The sequence below is a fragment of the Silurus aristotelis genome, assembly GCF_946808225.1.
Source record: "Silurus aristotelis genome assembly, chromosome: 14".
NCBI lineage: Eukaryota > Metazoa > Chordata > Actinopteri > Siluriformes > Siluridae > Silurus > Silurus aristotelis.
This window is the reverse complement of record NC_139587.1, coordinates 17,783,127-17,807,609: the sequence shown is the minus strand read 5'-3', so window position 1 is coordinate 17,807,609 and position 24,483 is coordinate 17,783,127. Positions and strand designations below refer to the sequence as shown.

Below are 24,483 nucleotides of genomic sequence, written 5' to 3'. Positions count from 1 at the left end.
TGGTGATGATGAAACGATGATGTAGCAAAAGAAAGCATGTATGCCCTTCTCTCTATGCTTGTTGGCAGTCTGGCAGGTTTTTGGTTACATAATCTTGTTACACTCAATTCAAAATATTCACATAACAATGATGGGCAAACAATAATTTGCATTTTCCTGGTTACTATTTGAGAAATTCAGTTAAGATGTGGACATGTGCATGGAAACATCTGTAAATGTGTCAGAAGAAGATAAATAACCAATAGATGTTTTTAGTGTGCTGTAAGCAACTCATATATGAGCCATTTTAATGTGTTAATATATTAAATGCATTATTAAGTAACAGCAAAAATACATTTAATAAATAGTAGTTCCTATTGATTACAATGTGAAGCTATATCATATTACTCCACTAGACTTAATTTATAGTCAGAGTGTTTAGTTTTATGTGTTCAGCATCAGGTTTCACTTTTTTAGGCGTTTTTTGCTATGTATATTAGATAAAGTTGTAATTTTTTTTAGAATTGCAGCATGATTTTTTGTCATCGAGACTCATATGCTCAGAACAGATTTGGCCTCTGTTGGCGATATTTAGAAGGGCTTGAACTAAATTGCATTTAGGTGCAAACATTGGCTATGAGGGTACTTACTGTACAACTTGGCAGCCATGCTTTTTTGTCTGCCTCTTCTTCTTATCTGTTTTTTTCTCAGAACATTCAGCTGGCAGGGTAATGATGCAGTGTGTGCCTTCTGCAGCCATTTGTTTAATGTTTGATTTCAGTTCAGTTCGTAATGCCTGCAACCCAAATAATTATGCAATGGCAAAAGCATGTTGTAGGTTACATATGTGAGATGTGAGAACTAACTTCAGGAGCTTTTGTTTTGTGTGTGGATGCCAGGTTTTGTTGTTAGATACAGAGCCATAATCATCATTTTCAGAGCAATCAATTGAGGAACCGAACTTGATGTGCTTAAAAGAGTTCTGGGGCTAATTTGCCCTGATAAAAATGACAGACAAAGTTAGCGCATTATGTATTTATGCCAATTAACTCCTTTTTTCATAAACCAAGCCACATGTTAAGTAATCTTCAGGGAAGGGTTTAAGTTTGTGTATTAAAGAAAACCAGCAGCTGAATATTAAAATGAACGTTGATATTGTAAACATTTTGGTTAACTATAAGCATTAGGAATAGTATTTTTTTTTTAAACACAGACATTCCAATGTAATAGGAATGCCTATACAATTGCTCATTTGTTCACTAATCTAATCAGCCAATTAAGTGGCAACAGAATACATAAAATCATGCAAATACAGGATAGAAGATTTTTTTAGTTAATGTTTAATCAAAAATCAGAACAAGGGGTAAATGTGATCTCTGTGTTTTGATTGTGGCATGGCTGTTAGTGCCAGATGGGCTGGATTATGTATTTTATAAACTGCTTATCTCCTGGGTTTTTTACACAGTTGTATCTAGAGTTAGTATGAAATGTTACAAGAACACATTAAGTGAGCATTAATTCTGGTCATGGAAACACCTTGTTAACAAGACAGGCTTAAGAAAAATGGCCAAAGTGGTCCTAGTTGAGGACGAGTATAGTAATTCAAATAATCATTCTTTACAGCCATGGTTAGAAAATAATTTCAGCATGCACAAAATATCGACTGTTGAAGGGGATGGGCAGGAATCCCAGGAGCACAGCAGCATCTGAAATAATCAAACCAGCCCATTTGTCTCTAGCATCCATGTCTTGAAAAATCACACTTTTTTCCCTATTTTGATGCTGCATGTGAAGAGTAATTGAAGCACTTAACCTACATGATTTATTGCATTGTGTTGCTGGTACATGGTTAACTGATGTTTTAATGAACAGGTATCCAGATGTTACATAGAACAAAGTAATTGTATACAGTTGTAGAATTTCTAATGGTGCCCATCCTTTTATAGGTCCAGTAACTGAGGTAAAGACTGATATCTACGTCACTAGTTTTGGCCCGGTATCTGATGTGGAAATGGTATGTATGCATTAACATGAAAACCAATCATTGGAATGTGTCTTTTTTTTATTTTACCATGTATTTGTCATAATTAAATGTCACATTTGTGACCTTATAAAAAGCTTTTCGGATTCTGGAGGTTAGCGGTAGCTTTCGTGTAGGAATTGTATCATGTATATGTCTATCTTAAAATACATTTTTTTGTTAATTTGTATGTATATGTGTCAGTTTTGGCTTGTGCTGACACAGCACCTGTCATATTGTGTATATATGATATGTAATGTTGGTATTTATAGTAAACTGTCAACAAACTAATTATCAAGCCAATCAGCTTGTCAGTTGAACAACATGTACTATAGTGAATATTCAACAGTGAAATGTGTGAGATCTTGGAATCAGTGCTGTAAAGTGTGATGTTGGCGTAAATGCACTATTGCACAGTTCTATTTATATCAAGTGGCTAGAACGAAATGCTTTATAGAAGAGCTTTACAGAGGGAGAGCATGATTAATTGTCTTTTCACACACTGATAATAACCAATTTGATGCCATTGATGCAACTTCAAATATCTTAGAATGTAAATGTCAAGCTATTACAAGTTTATAAGCTTATAACTGGTTGCTTTAAATCTTTATTTTCTTCTTCTTCTTCTTCTTCTTCTTGTTTTTTTAGGAGTACACAATAGATGTGTTTTTCAGACAGACATGGGAAGACCGGCGACTAAGATATGAAGGACCAATCGAAATTTTGCGGCTGAACAACCTGATGGTGACCAAAGTGTGGACTCCTGATACCTTTTTCAGAAACGGGAAAAGATCTGTGGCTCACAACATGACTGCCCCGAATAAACTGTTCCGCATAATGAAAAATGGCACTATCCTTTACACCATGAGGTGCATATATATAAAATACTTGGATTAAATTATATGCATAAATATCTATTCTGTGGTTTAGTAATATGAAAAAGAAATAAATTAAAGAAATTTAATGTACAAAAATTTAATGTACAAAAAATTCTAACAAAAAGCAATTTTTTCTACTGGATATATTTGAAAAATGTTTTTCGTTAGCAGTAAGTTATTGCATGTAGAACCTCATTGGTGGCATTCATATTTAATAAACGTAAATGCATGGCTGTGATTTATTTATATGTGAAACGAGATCCTAATGCTTGGATTAGTAAGATATAGTAAAGCATGGTAGTGCGACCACATATGGAGTGCTCATACATACAGAGTTTAACAATTTCTTTTGTCAAGCTATTAAAAAATAAATATTCTACTCTAGGGAAAAGATACCTTTAGTTATAATAAGCGTGCATGTAAAACATGTATACTGCCATGCACATTAACACAAAAAAAAACCACATATTCCTGTTTGCGCAAATGTTTCCTTATTGTTTTCTTTCACACAACTGATTGCGTTGTGTTAGCTATACTAACTCGTGGCTATGTATTATTTTTATGATACATAGTCATCGTGTTATGCTAAGTGTCATTTTGTTTTTCTATGTGTTGCTGTACAGGTTGACAATCAGTGCAGAGTGTCCAATGAAGCTAGTGGATTTTCCTATGGATGGCCATTCCTGTCCACTTAAGTTTGGCAGCTGTAAGTTTTGAATTTTGTTTTTAATGCAAACGGTTAGATGCAGCAGGGTTGCGCAGGAGTTAATGATAATGACAAATTTTCCCATTACTGTTGGTTAAAGCACTAATGAGTATTGCTGAATTACTTCTCGAACTTTAAATAGTTGCTATTGCATTAAGGCAATAAGTGTATGCGGTTTACTGACTTCTAGCTGAGAAAACACTAAACTGTGGGTAGTGCTGATCCGAATAACACCAATGAACAACACTGAATGTCATGACGAGGCACTTACGGCATACATGTACAAGGGGTATTCTTAATTTAATATTCTTAATGATAGTTTAAATAAATTATTTATATATATATATATATATATACACAGTGTGTGTTGACTGTATAAGACTTTAGGAAGGACATTACTCATAATCACACATTCCAGTGCTCATGTTAGTTCTCACTCTCCAGTGTTCTGTATTGCTTAAAGATTTATAATCACACTCTTGATTTCACTCTAATGAGAATGGGTTCCCCTTTTGAGTCTGGTTCCTCTCAAGGTTCCTTGCCACAGTTGCCATGGCTGCTCATCAGGGGTAAATACACATCGTTCACCTTAACTGTTAAATTCGGTAAAGCTGCTTTGAGACAATGTCTGTTGTGAAAAGTGCTATAGAAATAAACTTGACTTGACTTGACTAATAAAAAAGTTTGTTAAGTGAAGCAATGTAACTTTTTAGAAATAAATTAGCATTAACATTAAAATGTAAAAAAAAAAAATTTGAAGGATACTGAAATATACTATATATTTAACATTCTAGCGCTCTGACAGTTTATGCGACTTATTATGACAGATACTGTACGCATTGCCTGAAATCCGTTGGTGAGGTCCAGGCCATCTGTGAGGCTACAAACCATTAGGAGAGAAGCTGCTAATTAAGGACAGAGTAGGGAATGTACAAGTGAAAAAAAGACAGGATAAAGACCCAGACTTGTCCAAGCATGAACAGTTTTGCCTAAAATACATCCACCAGTATAACTATCCCTAATAAATTGCTCAATATGATGGCTAGTAAATAGACAGTATTTACAATGAATCATAATTAGGGGCACTAATGTGATATGAAAGCAAAATGTTTTCTCTAAAGCACCAGTGAATTTTATGGTTGTCCTTTTTGCAATTCTATCTTCATTTGTCACATACAGAAATTTGAATCAGTCCCTCTAATTGCATTTCTTTCCTTATAAGAGTGTATAGATGCAAATTAGATCTGAACAAAGAATCACTTTATCAGCACCTGTGTCTATGGTGGTCAGTCAGCAAAAAAAAGGAAAGCTATAAAGCAGAGGGGAACTAATCTCTGATCAAGGAATCTGTGGTTGGTGTACAGCAGGGTGCTTTTATCTCGCCAAGCCGACAGATTTGTAGATAAAATCAGTCCAGGAGATGGGGGAAAAGAAAAGCTTGGCTGGCGAGAGGCTTTTCATAGCCCCTCCCTCTGCTACCCAAGTCGTTAGATTGTGACATTGTAGAGGAGGACACACAAGTTCTGTTTTTTCAAGAGGAGGTTTCATTAATCTCGGTTTGGGAGAATAGTTAACCTGACTCGTTTGTATAGGCCTGAGGGAAAGCAGGCAGACAGGGAGATGATGGAATCCTGCAGAGCTGACAAGGTCACTACAGATATTTTTTTGTGCCCCTAGGACAGTTTATACCTATTCCAGCTCCTGCTTGCTCATACTCTCTCTTTTGTACCCAGGATTTCCTCTGTTTTTGTTTATTTTGTTTTTTGCCCATTTTTGAATGGGCAAAACTTAATGCTTTCTATGTTTACATTAAGTTCTTTCCTTTCTGAATGCACACTTTTATGGCTGCTTTAACCTCACACACACACCCCTATTACTGTTGGCGGGTATTTCGTTCTGCTTCAGCAATGCTTTCTTTCAGCTCTGCATCACACTACTGTGGAGAGAGAGAGAGAGTGAGAAAGAGAGAGACAAGGGAAGAGAACAGAAAAAGATGGACAGTCTCAAAGGAGGACAGTTGAATTGGGACTATGGGAGCTGAAAGACAGGTCTATCAGACCAAAATTCTCAACATATACTCAACCCCTCATTTGGATTTTGATGTATAGTGTGATCCTCTGGTGCATTGCACTGCTACTGAGCTCTGCCTGGTTTTCTATGATTGCTCATTTCATGCTTGTTTGTGTAGCGGTAATTGCAGCGCACTGTGTATGTGGCTGAGTGTGAAGTCCTTACTTGCGTTGGAACACCGGCTGACACACACATCAGGGACACGCTGAAGATTGTGACACTGCAACGAACCCACAGGGCTGAACCAAGTCAAACCATCATGTGTCTTATCTTGTACTATCTAAAATTAAACCATACTCACATTCACACATTCACACTCTGATATAGAGACACGTACGCCACTCCATGCTAAATCTCTACCTATACCTCACCCACACCATCTGAGAAAATCTTTTTTTCCGTCCTCATTTTCCTTTGTCCACCAATTCTATTTGCTATTGACACACACTCCATGTTCAAGCTCAACCCCCAAAATAACTGTGACATTACAACAGATCAGCACTTTTTCTTTTACTTTTTTTTTTTAGTTTTCCTTTTTCTCTCTGCGGTGATTTCCTAATAACACACACACACACACACACACACACACACACACACACACACACACACACACACACACACACACACACAAAATGCTGTGACTCACTTTGTCTAGCTCCAACCATCTCTTTCAAAATAAATGTTGTTTTCCAGATGCTTACCCTAAGACTGAGATGATCTACACATGGACCAAGGATTCAGTGGAAGTTCCTGATGAATCGTCCAGCCTTGTTCAGTACGATCTGATTGGACATACGGTCTCCAGTGAAACAGTCAAGTCTATTACAGGTACACGCACAGAACCTTTGTAACAAAATGACAAATTACCGTATGCTGCAAAAAAGTATAGAACTGAGGACTTTTTTACTGTATGGTTTAATGTAGTAATAATTTAAAAGTTTGTAAAAAAAAAAAAAAATAAATCACTTGGGACACTGTAGGAAAGGAAAATAAATATATGTCAGATATAATGAGAAATACCGTGCAGCATGTTTTTTAGTGGGGATATAAAACTTGAGTGTCTATATATATATATATATATATATATACAGTGAGGAAAATAAGTATTTGAACACGCTGCTATTTTGCAAGTTCTCCCACTTAGAAATCATGGAGGGGTCTGAAATTGTCATCGTAGGTGCATGTCCACTGTGAGAGACATAATCTAAAAAAAAAAATCTATAAATCACAATGTATGATTTTTAAACTATTTATTTGTATGATACAGCTGCAAATAAGTATTTGAACACCTGAGAAAGTCAATGTTAATATTTGGTACAGGAGCCTATGTTTGCAATTACAGAGGTCAAACGTTTCCTGTAGTTTTTCACCAGGTTTGCACACACTGCAGGAGGAATTCTGGCCCACTCCTCCACACAGATCTTCTCTAGATCAGTCAGGTTTCTGGCCTGTCGCTGAGAAACACGGAGTTTCAGCTCCCTCCAAAGATTCTCTATTGGGTTTAGGTCTGGAGACTGGCTAGGCCATGCCAGAACCTTGATATGCTTCTTACAGAGCCACTCCTTGGTTATCCTGGCTGTGTGCTTCAGGTCATTGTCATGTTGGAAGACCCAGCCTCGACCCATCTTCAATGCTCTAACTGAGGGAAGAAGGTTGTTCCCCAAAATCTCGCAATACATGGCCCCGGTCATCCTCTCCTTAATACAGTGCAGTCGCCCTGTCCCATGTGAAGAAAAACACCCCCAAAGCATGATGCTACCACCCCCATGCTTCACAGTAGGGATGGTGTACTTGGAATGGTACTCATCATTCTTCTTCCTCCAAACACGTTTAGTGGAATTATGACCCAAAAGTTCTATTTTGGTCTCATCTGACCACATGACTTTCTCCCATGACTCCTCTGGATCATCCAAATGGTCATTGGCAAACTTAAGACGTGCCTGGACATGTGCTGGTTTAAGCAGAGGAACCTTCCGTGCCATGCATGATTTCAAACCATGACGTCTTAGTGTATTACCAACAGTAACCTTGGAAACGGTGGTCCCAGCTCTTTTCAGGTCATTGACCAGCTCCTCCCGTGTAGTTCTGGGCTGATTTCTCACCTTCCTTAGAATCATTGAGACCCCACGAGGTGAGATCTTGCATGGAGCCCCAGTCCGAGGGAGATTGACAGTCATGTTTAGCTTCTTCCATTTTCTAACGATTGCTCCAACAGTGGACCTTTTTTCACCAAGCTCCTTGGCAATTTCCCCGTAGCCCTTTCCAGCCTTGTGGAGGTGTACAATTTTGTCTCTAGTGTCTTTGGACAGCTCTTTGGTCTTGGCCATGTTAGTAGTTGGATTCTTACTGATTGTATGGGGTGGACAGGTGTCTTTATGCAGCTAACGACCTCAAACAGGTGCATCTAATTTAGGATAATAAATGTAGTGGAGGTGGACATTTTAAAGGCAGACTAACAGGTCTTTGAGGGTCAGAATTCTAGCTGACAGACAGGTGTTCAAATACTTATTTGCAGCTGTATCAAACAAATAAACAGTTTAAAAATTATATATTGTAATTTCTGGATTTTTTTTTTAGATTATGTCCCTCACAGTGGACATGCACCTACGATGACAATTTCAGACCCCTCCATGATTTCTAAATGGGAGAACTTGCAAAATAGCAGCGTGTTCAAATACTTATTTTCCTCACTGTATATATATATATATATATATATATATATATATATGTATATATGTATATATGTATATATATATATATATATATATATATATATATATATATATATAATACTTTTTATAAATAATAAGGATTTATAAATAAAAATCTTTTCAAAGTGCAGGATTCTGCTTTGGATGGCTTTGTAATGAGTTTACAAAGATACATTAAAATGAGTTTAATGATACATTAAATCAACACAGAAAATGTATGATGTATTATTTTTGTCTAACAGTATATTTTGTTAAGATCGCCATGTCACAATTATTCAACCCCCATATAATATTGTTGTTTTTAAAGCTTTCTGACAGTTTTTATGGCCTGAAGTGGAGCTAAAACATCATTAAGCCTTTGGGAACTCTATAACGATCCTTCATTTGCTTCTGCTGTGATGCATATATAAACCCCGACTATGAAGGTGTTCAAGGTGAGTTGCAATCATGGGAAAGACAAAGGAGCTTCCACAAAAGCTGAGAGAGGAGATTATTTCATCACATCTGAAGGGCCTTGGGTATAAGAAGATTTCCAAAAGATTTATCATTCCAAGAGACACCAATTGGAGCATTATAAGGAATTTTTAAACTTATGCAACAGTTGAAAACCTGCCTGGCCTGGTCAGGACAGCTATGAAAAACCCCTGTGTGACTGCAAGACAGCTACAGGACAACATGATGAAGGCTGGTACAAGTGCTTCAGTAGCAACTATAAGACGTACACTGAATAATCAAGGACTTCATGGCCGGACCCCAAGACGCACTCCACTCTTGACTTCAAGGAACATCAGGAGTCTACTAGAATATGCCAGGAGGAATAAATGACACTACAGAGTTCTGGGAGACAGTTCTATGGACTGATGAAACAAACTGGAACTTTTTGGACATATGGACCAGTGGTATGTCTGGCGTGCAAAAGGTCAAGCACGGTGGGTCAATAATGATGTTGGGCTGTTTTTCTGCGGCAGGAACTGGCAATCTTGATTGTGTACCTGGCATCATGGATTCCCAGAAATACCAAGTCATTTTTGAAGAAGAACGTGATGCCTTCTGTTGACAAATTAAACCTTGGTGATCATTGGATCTTCCAGCAAGACAATCATCCCAAGCACACCTCCAAATCAACCAAAGCTTGGTTGGGGAAAAGATGCTGGAGTGTCCTGGTCTTTTCAGTCACCAGATTTATATCCAATTGAAAATCTTTGGTGGGATTTGAAGAAGGCAGTTGCAGCACGGAAGCCGTCAAACATCACTGAGTTAGAGGCTTTTGCACATGAAGAATGGGCAAAGATTCCAATCGAGAGGTGTAAGAAGCTTGTCAGCACTTATCGAAAACGCTTGTTAGAAGTTATAAAAACTAAAGGGCGCTCCACAAGGTACTGAAGCTGGGGGTTGAATAATACTGCACATGCTCATGTGTTACAAGACTTACAATTTTAATTTGAATTTCAAAGTTAAGTCAACTTTTTTTTTTTTTACTATTTATTTTCATTATCTTTCATCAGCATCACTGTATTGTCTATTGAGATGAGGGGGTTGAATATTTCTGATTGCAAGTTTATATATATATATATATATATATATATATATATATATATATATATATATATATATATATATATATATATATATATATATATATACAGTGAGGAAAATAAGTATTTGAACACCCTGCTATTTTGCAAGTTCTCCCACTTAGAAATCATGGAGGGGTCTGAAATTGTCATCGTAGGTGCATGTCCACTGTGAGAGACATAATCTAAAAAAATAAATCCCGAAATCACAATAAATTATTTTTAAACTATTAATTTGTATGATACAGCTGCAAATAAGTATTTGAACACCTGAGAAAGTCAATGTTAATATTTGGTACAGTATCCTTTGTTTGCAATTACAGAGGTCAAATGTTTCCTGTAGTTTTTCACCAGGTTTGCACACACTGCAGGAGGGATTTTGGCCCACTCCTCCACACAGATCTTCTCTAGATCAGTCAGGTTTCTGGCCTGTTGCTAAGAAACACGGAGTTTGAGCTCCCTCCAAAAATTCTCTATTGGGTTTAGGTCTGGAGACTGGCTAGACCACGCCAGAACCTTGATATGCTTCTTACAGAGCCACTCCTTGGTTATCCTGGCTGTGTGCTTTGAGTCATTGTCATGTTGGAAGACCCAGCCTCGACCCATCTTCAATGCTCTAACTGAGGGAAGGAGGTTGTTCCCCAAAATCTCGCAATACGTCGCCCCGGTCATCCTCTCCTTAATACAGTGCAGTCGCCCTGTCCCATGTGCAAAAAAACACCCCTAAAGCATGATGCTACCACCCCCATGCTTCACAGTAGGGATGGTGTTCTTGGGAAGGTACTCATCATTCTTCTTCCTCCAAACACGTTTAGTTGAATTCTGACCCAAAAGTTCTAGTTTGGTCTCATCTGACCACATGACTTTCTCCCATGACTCCTCCGGATCATCCAAATGGTCATTGGCAAACTTAAGACGTGCCTGGACATGTGCTGGTTTAAGCAGGGGAACCTTCCGTGCCATGCATGATTTCAAACCATGACGTCTTAGTGTATTACCAACAGTAACCTAGGAAACGGTGGTCCCAGCTCTTTTCAGGTCATTGACCAGCTCCTCCTGTGTAGTTCTGGGCTGATTTCTCACCTTCCTTAGGATCATTGAGACCCTACGAGGTGAGATATTGCATGGAGCCCCAGTCCGAGGGAGATTGACAGTCATGTTTAGCTTCTTCCATTTTCTAATTATTGCTCTAACAGTGGACCTTTTTTCACCAAGCTGCTTGGCAATTTCCCCGTAGCCCTTTCCAGCCTTGTGGAGGTGTACAATTTTGTCTCTAGTGTCTTTGGACAGCTCTTTGGTCTTGGCCATGTTAGTAGTTGGATTCTTACTGATTGTATGGGGTGGACAGGTGTCTTTATGCAGCTAACGACCTCAAACAGGTGAATCTAATTTAGGATAATAAATGTAGTGGAGGTGGACATTTTAAAGGCGGACTAACAGGTCTTTGAGGGTCAGAATTCTAGCTGATAGACAGGTGATCAAATACTTATTTGCAGCTGTATCATACAAATAAATAGTTTAAAAATCATATATTGTGATTTCTGGATTTTTTTTTTTAGATTATGTCTCTCACAGTGGACATGCACCTACGATGAAAATTTCAGACCCCTCCATGATTTCTAAGTGGGAGAACTTGCAAAATAGCAGGGTGTTCAAATACTTATTTTCCTCACTGTATATATATATATATATATATATATATATATATATATATATATATATATATATATATATATATATATATATATATATATATATATATATATATATATATGATATGGTCATTTATATACTATTTAGGTAATTTAGGATTGAAAGATTTTTCTGTTGCGACTTGTGGGTAAAGAGACAATTTCTTTGAATAGTGAAATTCCATGTTAAACATAAATACAGGATTTTTTTTTGCTATCCACTTTGTTAACAGATTGAAATTCTTTGGAAACATTAAATAGTTCAAATATTAAAACCCAGAAAGGTCAGAAAGACACTGGTAGACCTTTCAGCAAGACCCTAAACACTCTGCAGCTCAGCCTTTTAGTGGATTGCATTAAGCATCAGTCAGATTATGTTCTGCCTCACCTTGCTTTTGATTAAAAATGCTGGCTAAATGGAAACATGTTTGAGGGAAAATAGAAACTGATAGCACACAGAGTTCTAAATAAATCAACAGGAATATAAAGGGTGAATTGAAATGCATTTAGATGCAATTTTTTTCTCAGTCTAACTGCATGCTTTATATCAAAACAGATGGTCCAAACAACGTCCTATTTCATGAGGCTCATTTTAGGAAGTAATAATTTCTAGACAGCTATATCTACACAGTCATCTCTAGTGTTAGCAAGCTTTCTGAAAAGAAGCAACAATAAATATATTTGTATATTTGAATTAGTTGATTTATGTTCATTAGTCACTTTTCCTGGTCAGTAATCTGGTATTTCCGTAGGCAGGGATACACCCAGTCCATTGCAGCCTACCATGGGCAAACATAGTCACATGTAGGTGAACATTTATATATCTTATCCACCATCTGCCACATTTTTAGGAAGAGGGAGGACACCAGAGAACTTGGATGCAAGCTGCACAGTCATATAAAGAACATGGAAAGCTCCAGAGACATTATAGTTCCAGATGATAGTTATTTATTTATTTTGACTATCTATATCTATAAGGAATACATTTTAATACAATATACATTTGTGTTACAAACAGAATAATAGTTTGTTTAATTTTACTTTAACTCAATCCTGCTTTTAACAGTGGACCTTTTTTTTTTTGCTTTTTAACATTCGCACATATAACTTTATCCCTATAAACCATAAGATTCACCAATTAGTATTGGTGCATAGGCATAAAAGTTAACGATGTGATGCATCGATTTAAAATAGTCTGCATCAGATACAATTTGGCATTTGTATGATTGTTTTTATCATTTTAATTATTAAATAAACAATTAATTAATATATATTTATTAGTCGATGCATTATACTTTTATTATTTGGAAGTGACTAATAATTTCTGACCAATATTTTATATTTCGATTGATTTCTCCTCACTAAACGGTTTCTGAAGTGTGTTCTGTTCGCACCACTTATGCTACGTGAATATGATGTATCACAAGACTACAGAGTCTGAGGCATGTCCTGAGAGTCACACAGAATAAAAATTAACTTCGCAGAGGTAGAGCTGCATCTTCCTGGAGAAGATGCATCTTCCTTTTTGCACTACAAGGCCTGTTTGTGAAAGGGCCATGTTTTAGAAGTCAGAAGCCACTTAAGTAAATTTATTGATTTGCTGTCTGTCTGAAACAAAGGAATACAATTGTACATATTTGTACCATATCGAACTATATGACGTCCTATATTTTCCATTGCATCAGATTGCAATGAATCACATAATGTTGAATCAAATCGAAATCGGAACGCACTGCACTGTAATAGAGGTGAATCGTACCGCATTGCATTTTGAGCTGTTTTCTATGTATCTTTAATGTATCCTATATTTGACCATGCATCGAAATGTGAATGGCATCGACCTCAGTTAAGTAGATGCACATCCCCAATCCCTTCAAGTTATCTCTAATGAGCAAGCTGGAGGCAACAAGGGCAAGAAAATACTCCCTAAAGGTGAAATATAAAAGAAATCTTAAAGAAAGAAGAGCTAAACTCTAACTCTCTTATATTTCTTATTTATATTTAAAAAATAAACAAAAAATGAATATTGAGTAAGTGCCATTTCAAACACAGTATTGCAATTGTTCTGTTTGGTTTTGCTTCTGGTGAAATTGGTATGCCTTCCATCTTCATTTGGGGCGGTATTAGAAATATTTAAGACAAAAGTAATGATTATAAAAAGCATCTGATGATGATGTCACTACAGTAACACTATTGTAGTAACTGTTTTAAAATTGGAAGTAGAATTTTATATGTAGGACATTCACGTTGCACACAATGAAACAACCCAATGCAGTTATAAGAAATATAAGCATTCTTGGAACCCCACTCGACCAATCAAATTACTGAACCTGAAATAACTGTTATATAATACTGTTATATAGCAAAGCGCCTATTTAAAGAACATACTTTTTACACTTTTTTCTGGGTCACAAATTCACTTTTAAAGAGAACTTGAGACAAGTCATAAATTTCTTTTCTGTAATGTGGCATAGTTCCAGGTACAACACGCTGAGCTTTTTTTTTTTAGTCATAGGTGGAGCATGAGATGGCCTGGTCTAATAGGTTAATATTGGTTTCTTTTTTTTAAATATTGTTTATTTATTTTTTTCGACAGTGAGGATTTGGGAAATTAAACTCACTTCCTGTTTACTGCTCTCTTCCAGGTGAATATGTGGTGATGACTGTCTACTTTCACTTGAAACGGAAAATGGGCTACTTCATGATTCAGACATACATCCCATGCATCATGACAGTAATCCTTTCCCAAGTGTCCTTCTGGATAAATAAGGAATCTGTGCCTGCCAGAACTGTCTTCGGTGAGTATTAATCACAAATCCCTTAGAAAGTTCCGGCTCTTTCACTTTCATAGGTTGAAAACGACATTCTCATGCAAATATAGAAGAGTAAAGGAGTAGAGAGGAGAAAACGCGGCCTGTCTTTCTTTTTTGCTTGCTTTTCCGTCTTTGTCTTGCTTCCCTTTTCACGTCTTGTCTAATGACGTCTCCCCATTTTCTTGCTAAATAAGGGATAATTGTCTATAGCCTTGAACAATCGAAACTCTTACTGTCTCTCACTCAAGTTCTTTCTTAGATACTTACCCTCTCTCTCTCTCTCGCTCTCTCTCTCTCTCTCGCTCTCTCTCTCTTGCTTTCTCACACACACACACACACACACACACACACACACACACACACACACACACACACCCTTCCTGTGTCTTGCTACACTTTACCTGGGGCTGTGGCGATGCTGAGAATAGCACGCTCTCATTCTTTGCTGGGAAAGTGTACCATTGACCCACCTTCAGAAGCTTCAACACAGTGCGGTGTGTTTGGAGCATTGCCAGCTGAGTGGCCATGAACGTGTGGTTAGTGACACTAGTGCGAGATGAAGGACAGTACTTAGAGAGAGTAAAATGCAGTAGACAAGTAGCGAGGACTAAGAACACATGATATGATTGATAGTGTTTAACAGTGTTTAATAGTGCATACCTTATTTCAAGTGGGCACAATATTGCATCGTATAAGTGCTTAATTTGTTTCTCCATGCTGCCTTTATTTAAATTCATGCCACATAGGAATGCTTTACCGATGCTTTTCTTGTCTGTTATGACCATGTATGGAATTCTCAAGAGAGATATTTGGGGTATTTGGCTGATGGCTAATAATGAACCTGCTATGCATAATGACTCACTGTGATGATACATGGAGTTGTATGCTTTTTAGTCACACCTCGCTAATGAAAGTCGTAAACACTCTGTTTGTGCAGTTCCCTTTGTGTGTGTGTGTGTGTGTGTGTGTGTGTGTGTGTGTGTGTGTGTGTGTGTGTGTGTGTGTGTGTGTGTGTGTGTTTGTGTGTGTGTGTGTTTGTGTGTGTGTGTGTTTGTGTGTTTGTGTGTTTGTGTGTGTGTGTGTGTGTGTGTGTGTGTGTGTGTGTGTGTGTGTGTGTGTGTTTACTACCAGGCATAAATCAGTGCCCTTTTCTTATACTCGGCTGTAGTTGATTTGAGGTTGTGGTCTTACTGTGACACTTTTTTGTGATCTTGTTTACAAGGATACAGGAGATTAATGGACTTTATGGGCAACCAGATTGGTTTAGCATTGGAGAACTAAAGCCAAGCATACTTAGGTCTTCTAAGCATGTACATTATAAAATAAAATAAGCAAAGACAAAAATATATATTTGATTATAAAGTGTGAACAAATTTGTTTTTGTTTTGTCTTTGCAAAAAAATAAAATAAATAAAAATAAAAAATCTAATTATTTTCCTAACAGGGTCAATTTCAGATTGCAGAATTACTGCTCCAGGAATAATAATTTACCAGAGCAAAGCTAGTGTTACTTTTACATGTGGCATGTAAAACGTAACTAAAAACATTTTACATATTTTACAGTTCTTGTTTCATCTTAACTAACAAATTTCGCTATGCTCAATTATTAACAATATATAAAGAAAGATACTTAGGATAAGTTAGTTTGGTTGCTATCTTATACAAATTCTCTTAGTTTTCTCTGTTATATTAGCTTGCTAGCTTCATTATATAGCTAGCTCATGCTAATTCATAATTGTATGGTATGATTATTAGCTAAGAGATGCCCCTTTATACATTATCCTTGTTTAGTTTAATACTGAGAATTTAGACTGTAAAACATATGGCAAGCTGTTGTTTAGTTCACTTAGCTAGCTATTGGCTTACTTGTACTTCCAGCTTTTACCGATTTGATGTTAAGTGCGAATTGCTAATATCTTACTTGGTTTGGTTTCTTTTGAGACATTTAAAACTGAACATGTTTGATAAGTATTCAGCTGTCGCCACTCTCTCAGACATTGCTGCTGCTCAGCTAAGCATTCGGTGCCTGGAGTGTAGTCTTTTTTTGTACAGGTCTTAAAAGGGAATTATTTAATTTTGTATTAAGTAGCTCACAAAAACAAGAACAAAATAGCATGTCTATTGCTTTATGCATTTAAATGTTTGCGTTTCTACAAAAGACAGGGAGGAGTCACTGCAAACTAATTCAATTTTTATTTGTCGCATACATAATTATATACAGTACAAAATGCAGTAAATTCTTTATGCAGTGAAATTCATCACCTGCATTGATTAGTCAAGCTCAAAAGATATTAAAGGAGAGAAGTTATACTGTATAACTGAAAGGCAAGTTTTACATTTGCAGAAGTCTCCATAGGTAAATGCAAACTATATTATTTACTAGGATTAACTAGTAAATAGTTAGTAGATCAGGTTTCAGAAGATTATCTCGAAACAATCAAAGTTTCTCAGACTGATGACAGAGTCGTTTTTGTATAAGATGTTCACTGCAGAGTTTACACCTCTGATGCCAACAGCATTTAAATAGAGCCTGGAGAAATGTTTTATTCACGCCTTATGAACATGACATATGCTGTTTTATTTTGCATTTGTATTGTATTTTGTATTATTCTAGACAGAGTTTTTTTATTGAATGTCCATGTGGAAGGCTGAACCTTTTATTTTACTCTACAGGGAGTCTCACTCTGGCTGTCAAGGGCAAATAGCACATTTTAAAATAATGTAATTCTATGTAAATTAACCACGATACGCCCACTAACTGCTCAATTACTACACAATTGCTTAAGGTTAGGGTTAGTAATGGAGTAACTTTTGTAATGACACATATAAAATCTAATTAAAATGCCCATAACGTTTTCAATTCATATGAATTTTGTACAAGTTCAGGCTCAATGATCATACCTCATTTGCTAAGACTCTCTCACAGTTGCAAATTTACCAAAAAAATACATAGCTTTTCCTCCATTATTTGTAAGGAATTTGATTGCATTGTGCTCTCCTGCAATTCTAAAGAAATCTTCAGTCAGAGAACAAGCATGAGTTGTGTAGACATGTAGAGAGAGACAGATGTGTGTAAGAATGCTTTTTATCACCCAGTACTGTTTTAAAGCAACCCAGCACATGCATTTTACACCTTGCGCTTTCATTTTGATCCAGGATGACAGTGCTTGTGTATGCTTATTTTTATTATTTTATGGTGGTGATTGGGTGTCTTTAAAAACGATATATCTTGTAGCTTGTGCGTTGGCTCAAAGTTGCTGTTTGTGTGCTAGAGTAAATATTGTTTTGGTACCTCAGTCCACTGCCTGATGTGTGTGTGTGTGTGTGTGTGTGTGTGTGTGTGTGTGTGTGTGTGTGTGTGTGTGCGTGTGTTTGTGTGTAGGAGGAGAAGAAGGAGGATGCTGGCTGCCTTTGTGTTTGTGTGTATGGGAGTGTGTGGGGTGGTGACTCAAATTCTGGCACACTGGATGCTTTATGGCAGGGTTCAGGAAGCAACTCATGCATGCACGCATTGCTAGTCTTTCAAAGGAACCAATTTCAATTAAGAATGAGTTAGGGGCGCCCCCTAGTGGATGAAAGCGCCTCGACCCGTTTGAGCTTTAGTAATGTGCCATCTCAGAGTCAGTATTTATTTCACCTGGCCTTTACTTCAGAAGAATTTTATGTATAAAAATATTTATTAGGAATGGAAACAAGGTGTGGGTGATTACATGGAGGGAGAGGTTGAGCTTGAGTATGAAGAGCTTGAGGGGGGTGTGGCTGGTGGTTCTCTGACACTCCTTCATTGTAAGCAAAGTGGCAATAAGAAGCAAATAAGTAAAAAGCCAGTATTTGATGATGTAATATCCTTGACTAAATATAGCATCTGGAGTGAGCAGTTTATAGATATAGTTAATCGTGTTTACATTGATAAACACACTTTAACAAATGCATACACAACTACTGTACCTGATGTGAAAGGGTGTTTAATTATGTGGTGCTGTCCTGTCATAATTGCAATCTTATACCAATAGTACAATTAACTGCCACTAGCTGTATCTATATCTATCTGTTTTTCCGTATCAGGCTCGTGTTGTAAGTATTTGTGCAACCCCAAATCAGAAAAAGTTGGGACAGTAAGGAAAACGCAAATAAAAAAAGAAAGTAGTGATTTTTTAAATTTACTTTGACTTCTATTTCATTGCAGACAATATGAACACAAAATATTTCATGTTTTGTTTGGTCAACTTCATGCTATTTGTAAATATACATCCTTTCCTGTCATTCAGACCTGCAACACATTCCAAAAAAAGTTGGGACAGTAAAGAATTTACCACTTTGTAATGTTGCCATTCCTTTTCACAACACTTAAAAGACGTTTAGGGACTGAAGACACCAAGTGGTGAAGTGTTTCAGGTGTAATTTTGTCCCATTCTTCCTGCAAACAAGTCTTAAGGTGGGCAACAGTACGGGGTCTTCGTTGTCACATTTTGCCCTTAAAAATGCACCACACATTCTCTATTGGAGACAGGTCGGGACTGCAGGCAGGCCAGTTAAGTACCCGTACCCTCTTCATCCGTAGCCAGGACTTTGTAATGTGTGCAGAATGTGGTTTTGCATTGTCTTGTTGAAATATGCATGGACGTCCCTGGAAAAGATGTCTTCTTGAAGGCAACATATTGTGCTCCAAAATCTCTATGTACTTTTCACCATTAATGGTGCCATCACAGAAGTGCAAGTTACCTTTACCAAGGGCACTGACACAACCCCATACCATTAAAGACCCTGGCTTTTGGACTTGTTGCTGGTAACAGTCTGGATGATCCTTTTCTTCTTTGGGCTGGAGCACGGCGTCCATTACTCTCAAAAAATACCTGTCGACGGTGCTTCTGGACACTGTTAACATAGGGCTTCCTTTTGGCACAGTACAGTTTTAACTGGCATTTGTGGATGTAACTACATATTGTGGTACTTGACAAAGGTTTGCCAAAGTAGTCCTGAACTCATGTGGTGATATCGCTTATAGATGAATGACGATTCTTGATACAGTGCTGCCTGAGGGATCAGAGATCATGGTTGTTCAGCTTAGGCTTGTGCCCTTGTCCTTTACGCACTGAAATTCCTCCAGATTCCTTGAATCTTCTAATTATGTTATGCACTGTTAAAGGTGAAATATCCAAATCTTCTCCTATCTTTCTTTGAGGAACATTGTTTTTAAACATTTCAATAATTTTTTCACGTATTTGTTGGCAAACTGGCGATCCTCGGCCCATCTTTGCTCCTAAAGGACTAGACCTTTCTTGGATGCTGCTTTTGTACCAAATCATAAAAACAATCACCTGTTGACATCACCTGTTTCAAATCACATCATTACTTAACCAATTTACCTCATTACTAGCCCTAAATTGCTCCTGTCCCAACTTTTTTTGGAATGTGTTGCAGGTCTGAATAACAGGAAAGGATGTATATTTACAAATGACATGAAGTTGACCAAACAAAACATGAAATATTTTGTGTTCATATTGTTTGCAATGAAATACAAGTCAAAGTAAATTTAGAAATCACTACTTTCTTTTTTTATTTGCGTTTTCCATGCTGTCCCAACTTTTTCTGATTTGGGGTTGTATTTGGTCTCAAATACAACAAAGGAAAATGGTTTGCCAAGTGCATCTAACTCACAAAAAATACTCAAGCATGAAGAACAAGGAGCTGACACTCAATAAATCTGTAGATAAATATATCCACCACTGATTTGTCTTATTTGTGTCTAATGGTTCAATTTAGCAGCTAAGCATCTATAATTGTATAATTTTTTTTTTTTATAAATACACTAAATGTTTTGTTCATGTCTTGCAGCTTAGGCGGTTTGTGTATAAATCGCTTTCTTACTCAAAGTGAAATATGCCAGACTGCATGGATCTGGACAAATATTGCCTTGCTCTGATTGTTTTGGACTGGTTACATTGGTCCAAAACTGTTCTGAAACAGGACCAAAAATGAAAACAAAATAATTTAACAGCTACGGGCAGACACACAAACAGTTGAGAGAATTAAGGGCTTTCCAAGGTTCCAACAATTGCAGCTAGGTGTTGGTGTTGATTTGAACCCATAATCTTCTGAGATTTAATGTCCAGCATCTTAACTCCCAAGCCACAATGTCTCTATGTCTCTGATTTCCATTTAAACAAACTTAACACAGTATTACACAATGCCACGTGTGCATATGATCTCTGAGTAAAACCTGCCACTCAAATAATGCATATGTCTAGCCTCAACCAGATGCTATATTAATGGGTATAATTAAATACAACGTTTTTTTTTAGGGAATTGGGTTGATCAGTCACACCATGAAGTTATGGGAAAGAGTAGTGGAAGCCAGGCTGAGAGAAGAGGTGACCCTCTGTGAGCAACAGTATGGTTTCATGTCGAGGAAGAGAACCACAGACGAATTATTTGCTTTGAGAATGTTGATGGAGAAGTATAAAGAAGGTCAGAAGGAGTTTCATTGTGTGTTTATGGATTTAGAGAAAGCGTACAACAGGGTGCCGAAAGAGGAGTTGTGGTATTGTATGTGGAAGTCAGGTGTGTCAGAAAAGTATGTGAGGGTGGTGCAGGACATGTATGAGGACAGTGTGACAGCAGTGAAGTGTGCAGTAGGAATGACAGACTGGTTCAAGGTGGATGTTGGACTGCATCAAAAACCGGCTCTGAGAGACAGTGCCATATAATATAAAAGAAAGTGGAATAAAAGACAGGAGGTGGAGCTGGAGGTAGTAGAGCTGAAGATGTTAAGGTTTTCGTTGGGAGTGACAAAGATGGAGAGGATTAGCTATGAGTTTATTAGAGGGACAGCACATGTAGGATTTTTTGGAGACAAGATGAGGGAGGCGAGATTGAGATGGTTTGGACATGTGCAGAGGAGGGACATGGGGTATATCGGTAGGAGAATGCTGAGGATGGAGCCACCAGGAAGGAGGAAAAGGGGAAGGCCAAGTAGGAGGAGGTTTATGGTTGTGGTAAGGCAAGACATGCAGGTAGTTGGTTTGAAAGAGGCAGATGTAGAGGACAGGGGGTTGGAGAAGGATGATCTGCTGTGGTGACCCCTAATGGGAGAAGCTGAAAGAAGAAGAAGACAAAGAAGAATTAAATACATAATTTTAAAAAATGTTAGTTTATTATTTCACCACCAGAATATAAATACAGTATTATATGATTTTAAAAGATTCGTGTGAATTAAATAGAGAAATAAATAACTGCCAGGAGAATGTATGTAAGGGATTCCAGCCTTTGATTATCTTCACTAATAACAGCAATGTTTACAACTTTTACAAGTTTTGATACACAACCTTCAGTTGTTTTTCTACATTGTACATTAATACTGAAGACATATAAACCATGAAAGAACACATATGGAATTATGTAGAAAACAAAAAGTGTTAAACAAACAGAACATATTTTAGATTTTAGATTGTCCATAGTGACAAGTGTAATTTCTAATTCTAATTATTAATTCTAATATTTGTTTTTGTTTTTTTTTAAATATTTACAAGAATTAAATTTTTTTATTTTTTATTTTCTCTGGATTTCTGTTTGTTGAAATATTGCATTAAGTCTTACTTCTATGATGTTTTTTTTTCTGTCTTTATTCTGTCTTTTTAGATACTTTATACCCACTATATATAGTATCTCACAAAAGTGAGGACACCTCTCACATTTCAGCAACCATATTTAGTATCTTCCAAAGGGGCAATACTATTGAAATTAAACTTGGATATATTTTAGAGTAGTCAATGTGCAGATTGTAGCAGTATAGCATTACTGTACTAAGCAAAATAGCTGGCAACAAAAGTGAGTACACCCTAAGTGATAACAGCTGTATGTCGTGTAACCATGCAAAGCCACGTGTCCTATACATCATGTTTTTGCCTGCTTGACAGGACCATACAAATTTGTATTAGAGCAGTTGGTGCTTTGAATACAATTCTCTCATACTGACCACTGGATGTTCAACATGGCACCATTGCATAGAACTCTCTGAGGATTTGAGAATTAGAATTGTTGAGTCCTTGTGCTGTGCATCCAGTGCAGAGGCTTGTGTCCAAAAACAGAAGCATGAATGCAGTTGCAGAAGTGGAAGGTCCGCTTTGTCAGTGCTCAGACCATACTCTGCACACTGCAACAAGTCAGTTTGCATGCCAGTTGTCCCAGAAGGAAGCCTCCTCTAAAACCGGCTTACAAGAAAGCCTGCAAACAGTTTGAGCATTAGTTTGTCTATTTCCTGTGGAACTTTTTTGGCTCAGATAGTGTTCAGCATGAGTGGTGACTCCCTGGTGGGGAGTAAAAAAAATTGTGTCTTTATAGTCATGCATTGTGGTGGTAGCATCATTGTCTGGGGCTGCATGTGTGCTGCTGGTACCGAGGAGCTGCCGTTCATTGAGGGAAACATGGATTCCAACATGTACTGTGACATTCTGAATCACAACATGATTCCATCTATTCTGAAACTGGGCTGAACGACAGTTTTCCAACATAATGACAACCGAAAACACACCACCAAGATGACAACTGCCTTGCTGAGGGTGTGGCCAAGTATGTCTTCAGATCTGAACCCTATTGAGCACCTGTGGGGCATCCCCAAGCAGAAGGTGGAGAAGCACCATGTGTCTAACATTCAGCAGCTTGTGAAGGCCTTATGGAGGAGTGGAAGAGAGCAACAACCTGTGCATCTCTGGTGAATTCCATGCTTAGGAGGATTAAGGCAGTGCTAGTTAACAGTGGTGCTCCAGAAACTTTTTACATGTTTGCTTAGAGTGTACTTACTTTTGTTGGCAGCTATTTTGACAATAATGGCTGTATGTTGAGGTCAGAGGGCAGTAAATCTGTATATAGTATATACATCCCACATACTGTGACAATATTTTTGGAACTGGGGATGTACATTTATGGCATTTGGCAGATGACATTTTGCAGTAACTTACGGTTGTGATTTGAACATACAAATAGCTTCATAGACTTCAGCAATACATGACACTAATATACTCAATTCTTTGGGTTTTTTTATTATTTTTTTATTTTTTATTTTGCTAATAATAATAAGAGCAAAAAGCCCAGAATATTTGTGTAATGACATAGTATATCTATGTAGGGGTAACCTTAATATTAACTGTTGCCAATTAAAAACTATACGCCAATTATTTTACCAATTGCTTTTTACTTGAATGTTTGGTTTAAATTGTAACCAGTGCCATGATTTATTTTTCAGGTATCACCACTGTCCTCACCATGACCACTCTAAGCATCAGCGCCCGTCACTCTCTGCCTAAGGTCTCCTACGCTACAGCCATGGACTGGTTCATTGCCGTGTGTTTTGCCTTTGTTTTTTCGGCCCTCATTGAGTTTGCTGCCGTGAACTATTTCACCAATGTACAAATGGAGCGAGCAAAAAAGAAAGAAACCAAGAATGCAGCCACTGCTGCTGCCAAGAGCTTCATGTCATCTGGCAAAGACACTGAGGAGATTCTACAAGTGAGTGAAGTAACCTTTTATCTATACAAACAATCCATAACTAATATACAAACAATATTTGTATTTATTTTCATATGGAAAATTTATATGAAAAAGCATTGACATCATGTTTCTTCAAGAATACATTCTAAAGAATAAAGATATTGGATTAATTAAAAAGCAACCTGCAATAGAAGCAATCATATGTTTCACTAGAGATTACAGGAGTTTTTCTATAAACAAAATTTAAATTATTCTTACTGCAAATATCATTTCACAGTGTTGTATAATGTGATTTAAGATTAGAATGTTTACAACCTTAAGCTGCTTCTGACCTTATAGTTTATTACCGGTTGTAAAATTACAAATTAAAATACAAGATTTGATGATACACTGATTTTGACAAAGCTGCCTTAAAACCACATTTCTGATTTGTTTTTGGTGATCTAAACACGACAGAGCTTTATGAGAAGTAAGTCCTAAAAAGGAATGATTGCAGACTGATGGTAGTTTAGTGGAACACTATACGGATAACAGATTAATGGCGTTGCCTTGGCA

General features: G+C 37.1%; 1 protein-coding gene across 1 annotated transcript in view; it reads left to right on the top strand.

Annotated features, from left to right (window-relative positions):
• Positions 1-24,483, top strand: part of gabra4 (gamma-aminobutyric acid type A receptor subunit alpha4) — a 37,765-nt gene that overhangs the window by 3,729 nt on the left and 9,553 nt on the right. The window contains exons 3-8 of the mRNA XM_083561604.1: positions 1,926-1,993; positions 2,648-2,868; positions 3,501-3,583; positions 6,347-6,481; positions 14,275-14,427; positions 23,684-23,946. Of these exons, the coding sequence (XP_083417730.1) occupies positions 1,926-1,993; positions 2,648-2,868; positions 3,501-3,583; positions 6,347-6,481; positions 14,275-14,427; positions 23,684-23,946 (923 nt within the window). The remainder of the gene's footprint in view (positions 1-1,925; positions 1,994-2,647; positions 2,869-3,500; positions 3,584-6,346; positions 6,482-14,274; positions 14,428-23,683; positions 23,947-24,483) is intronic.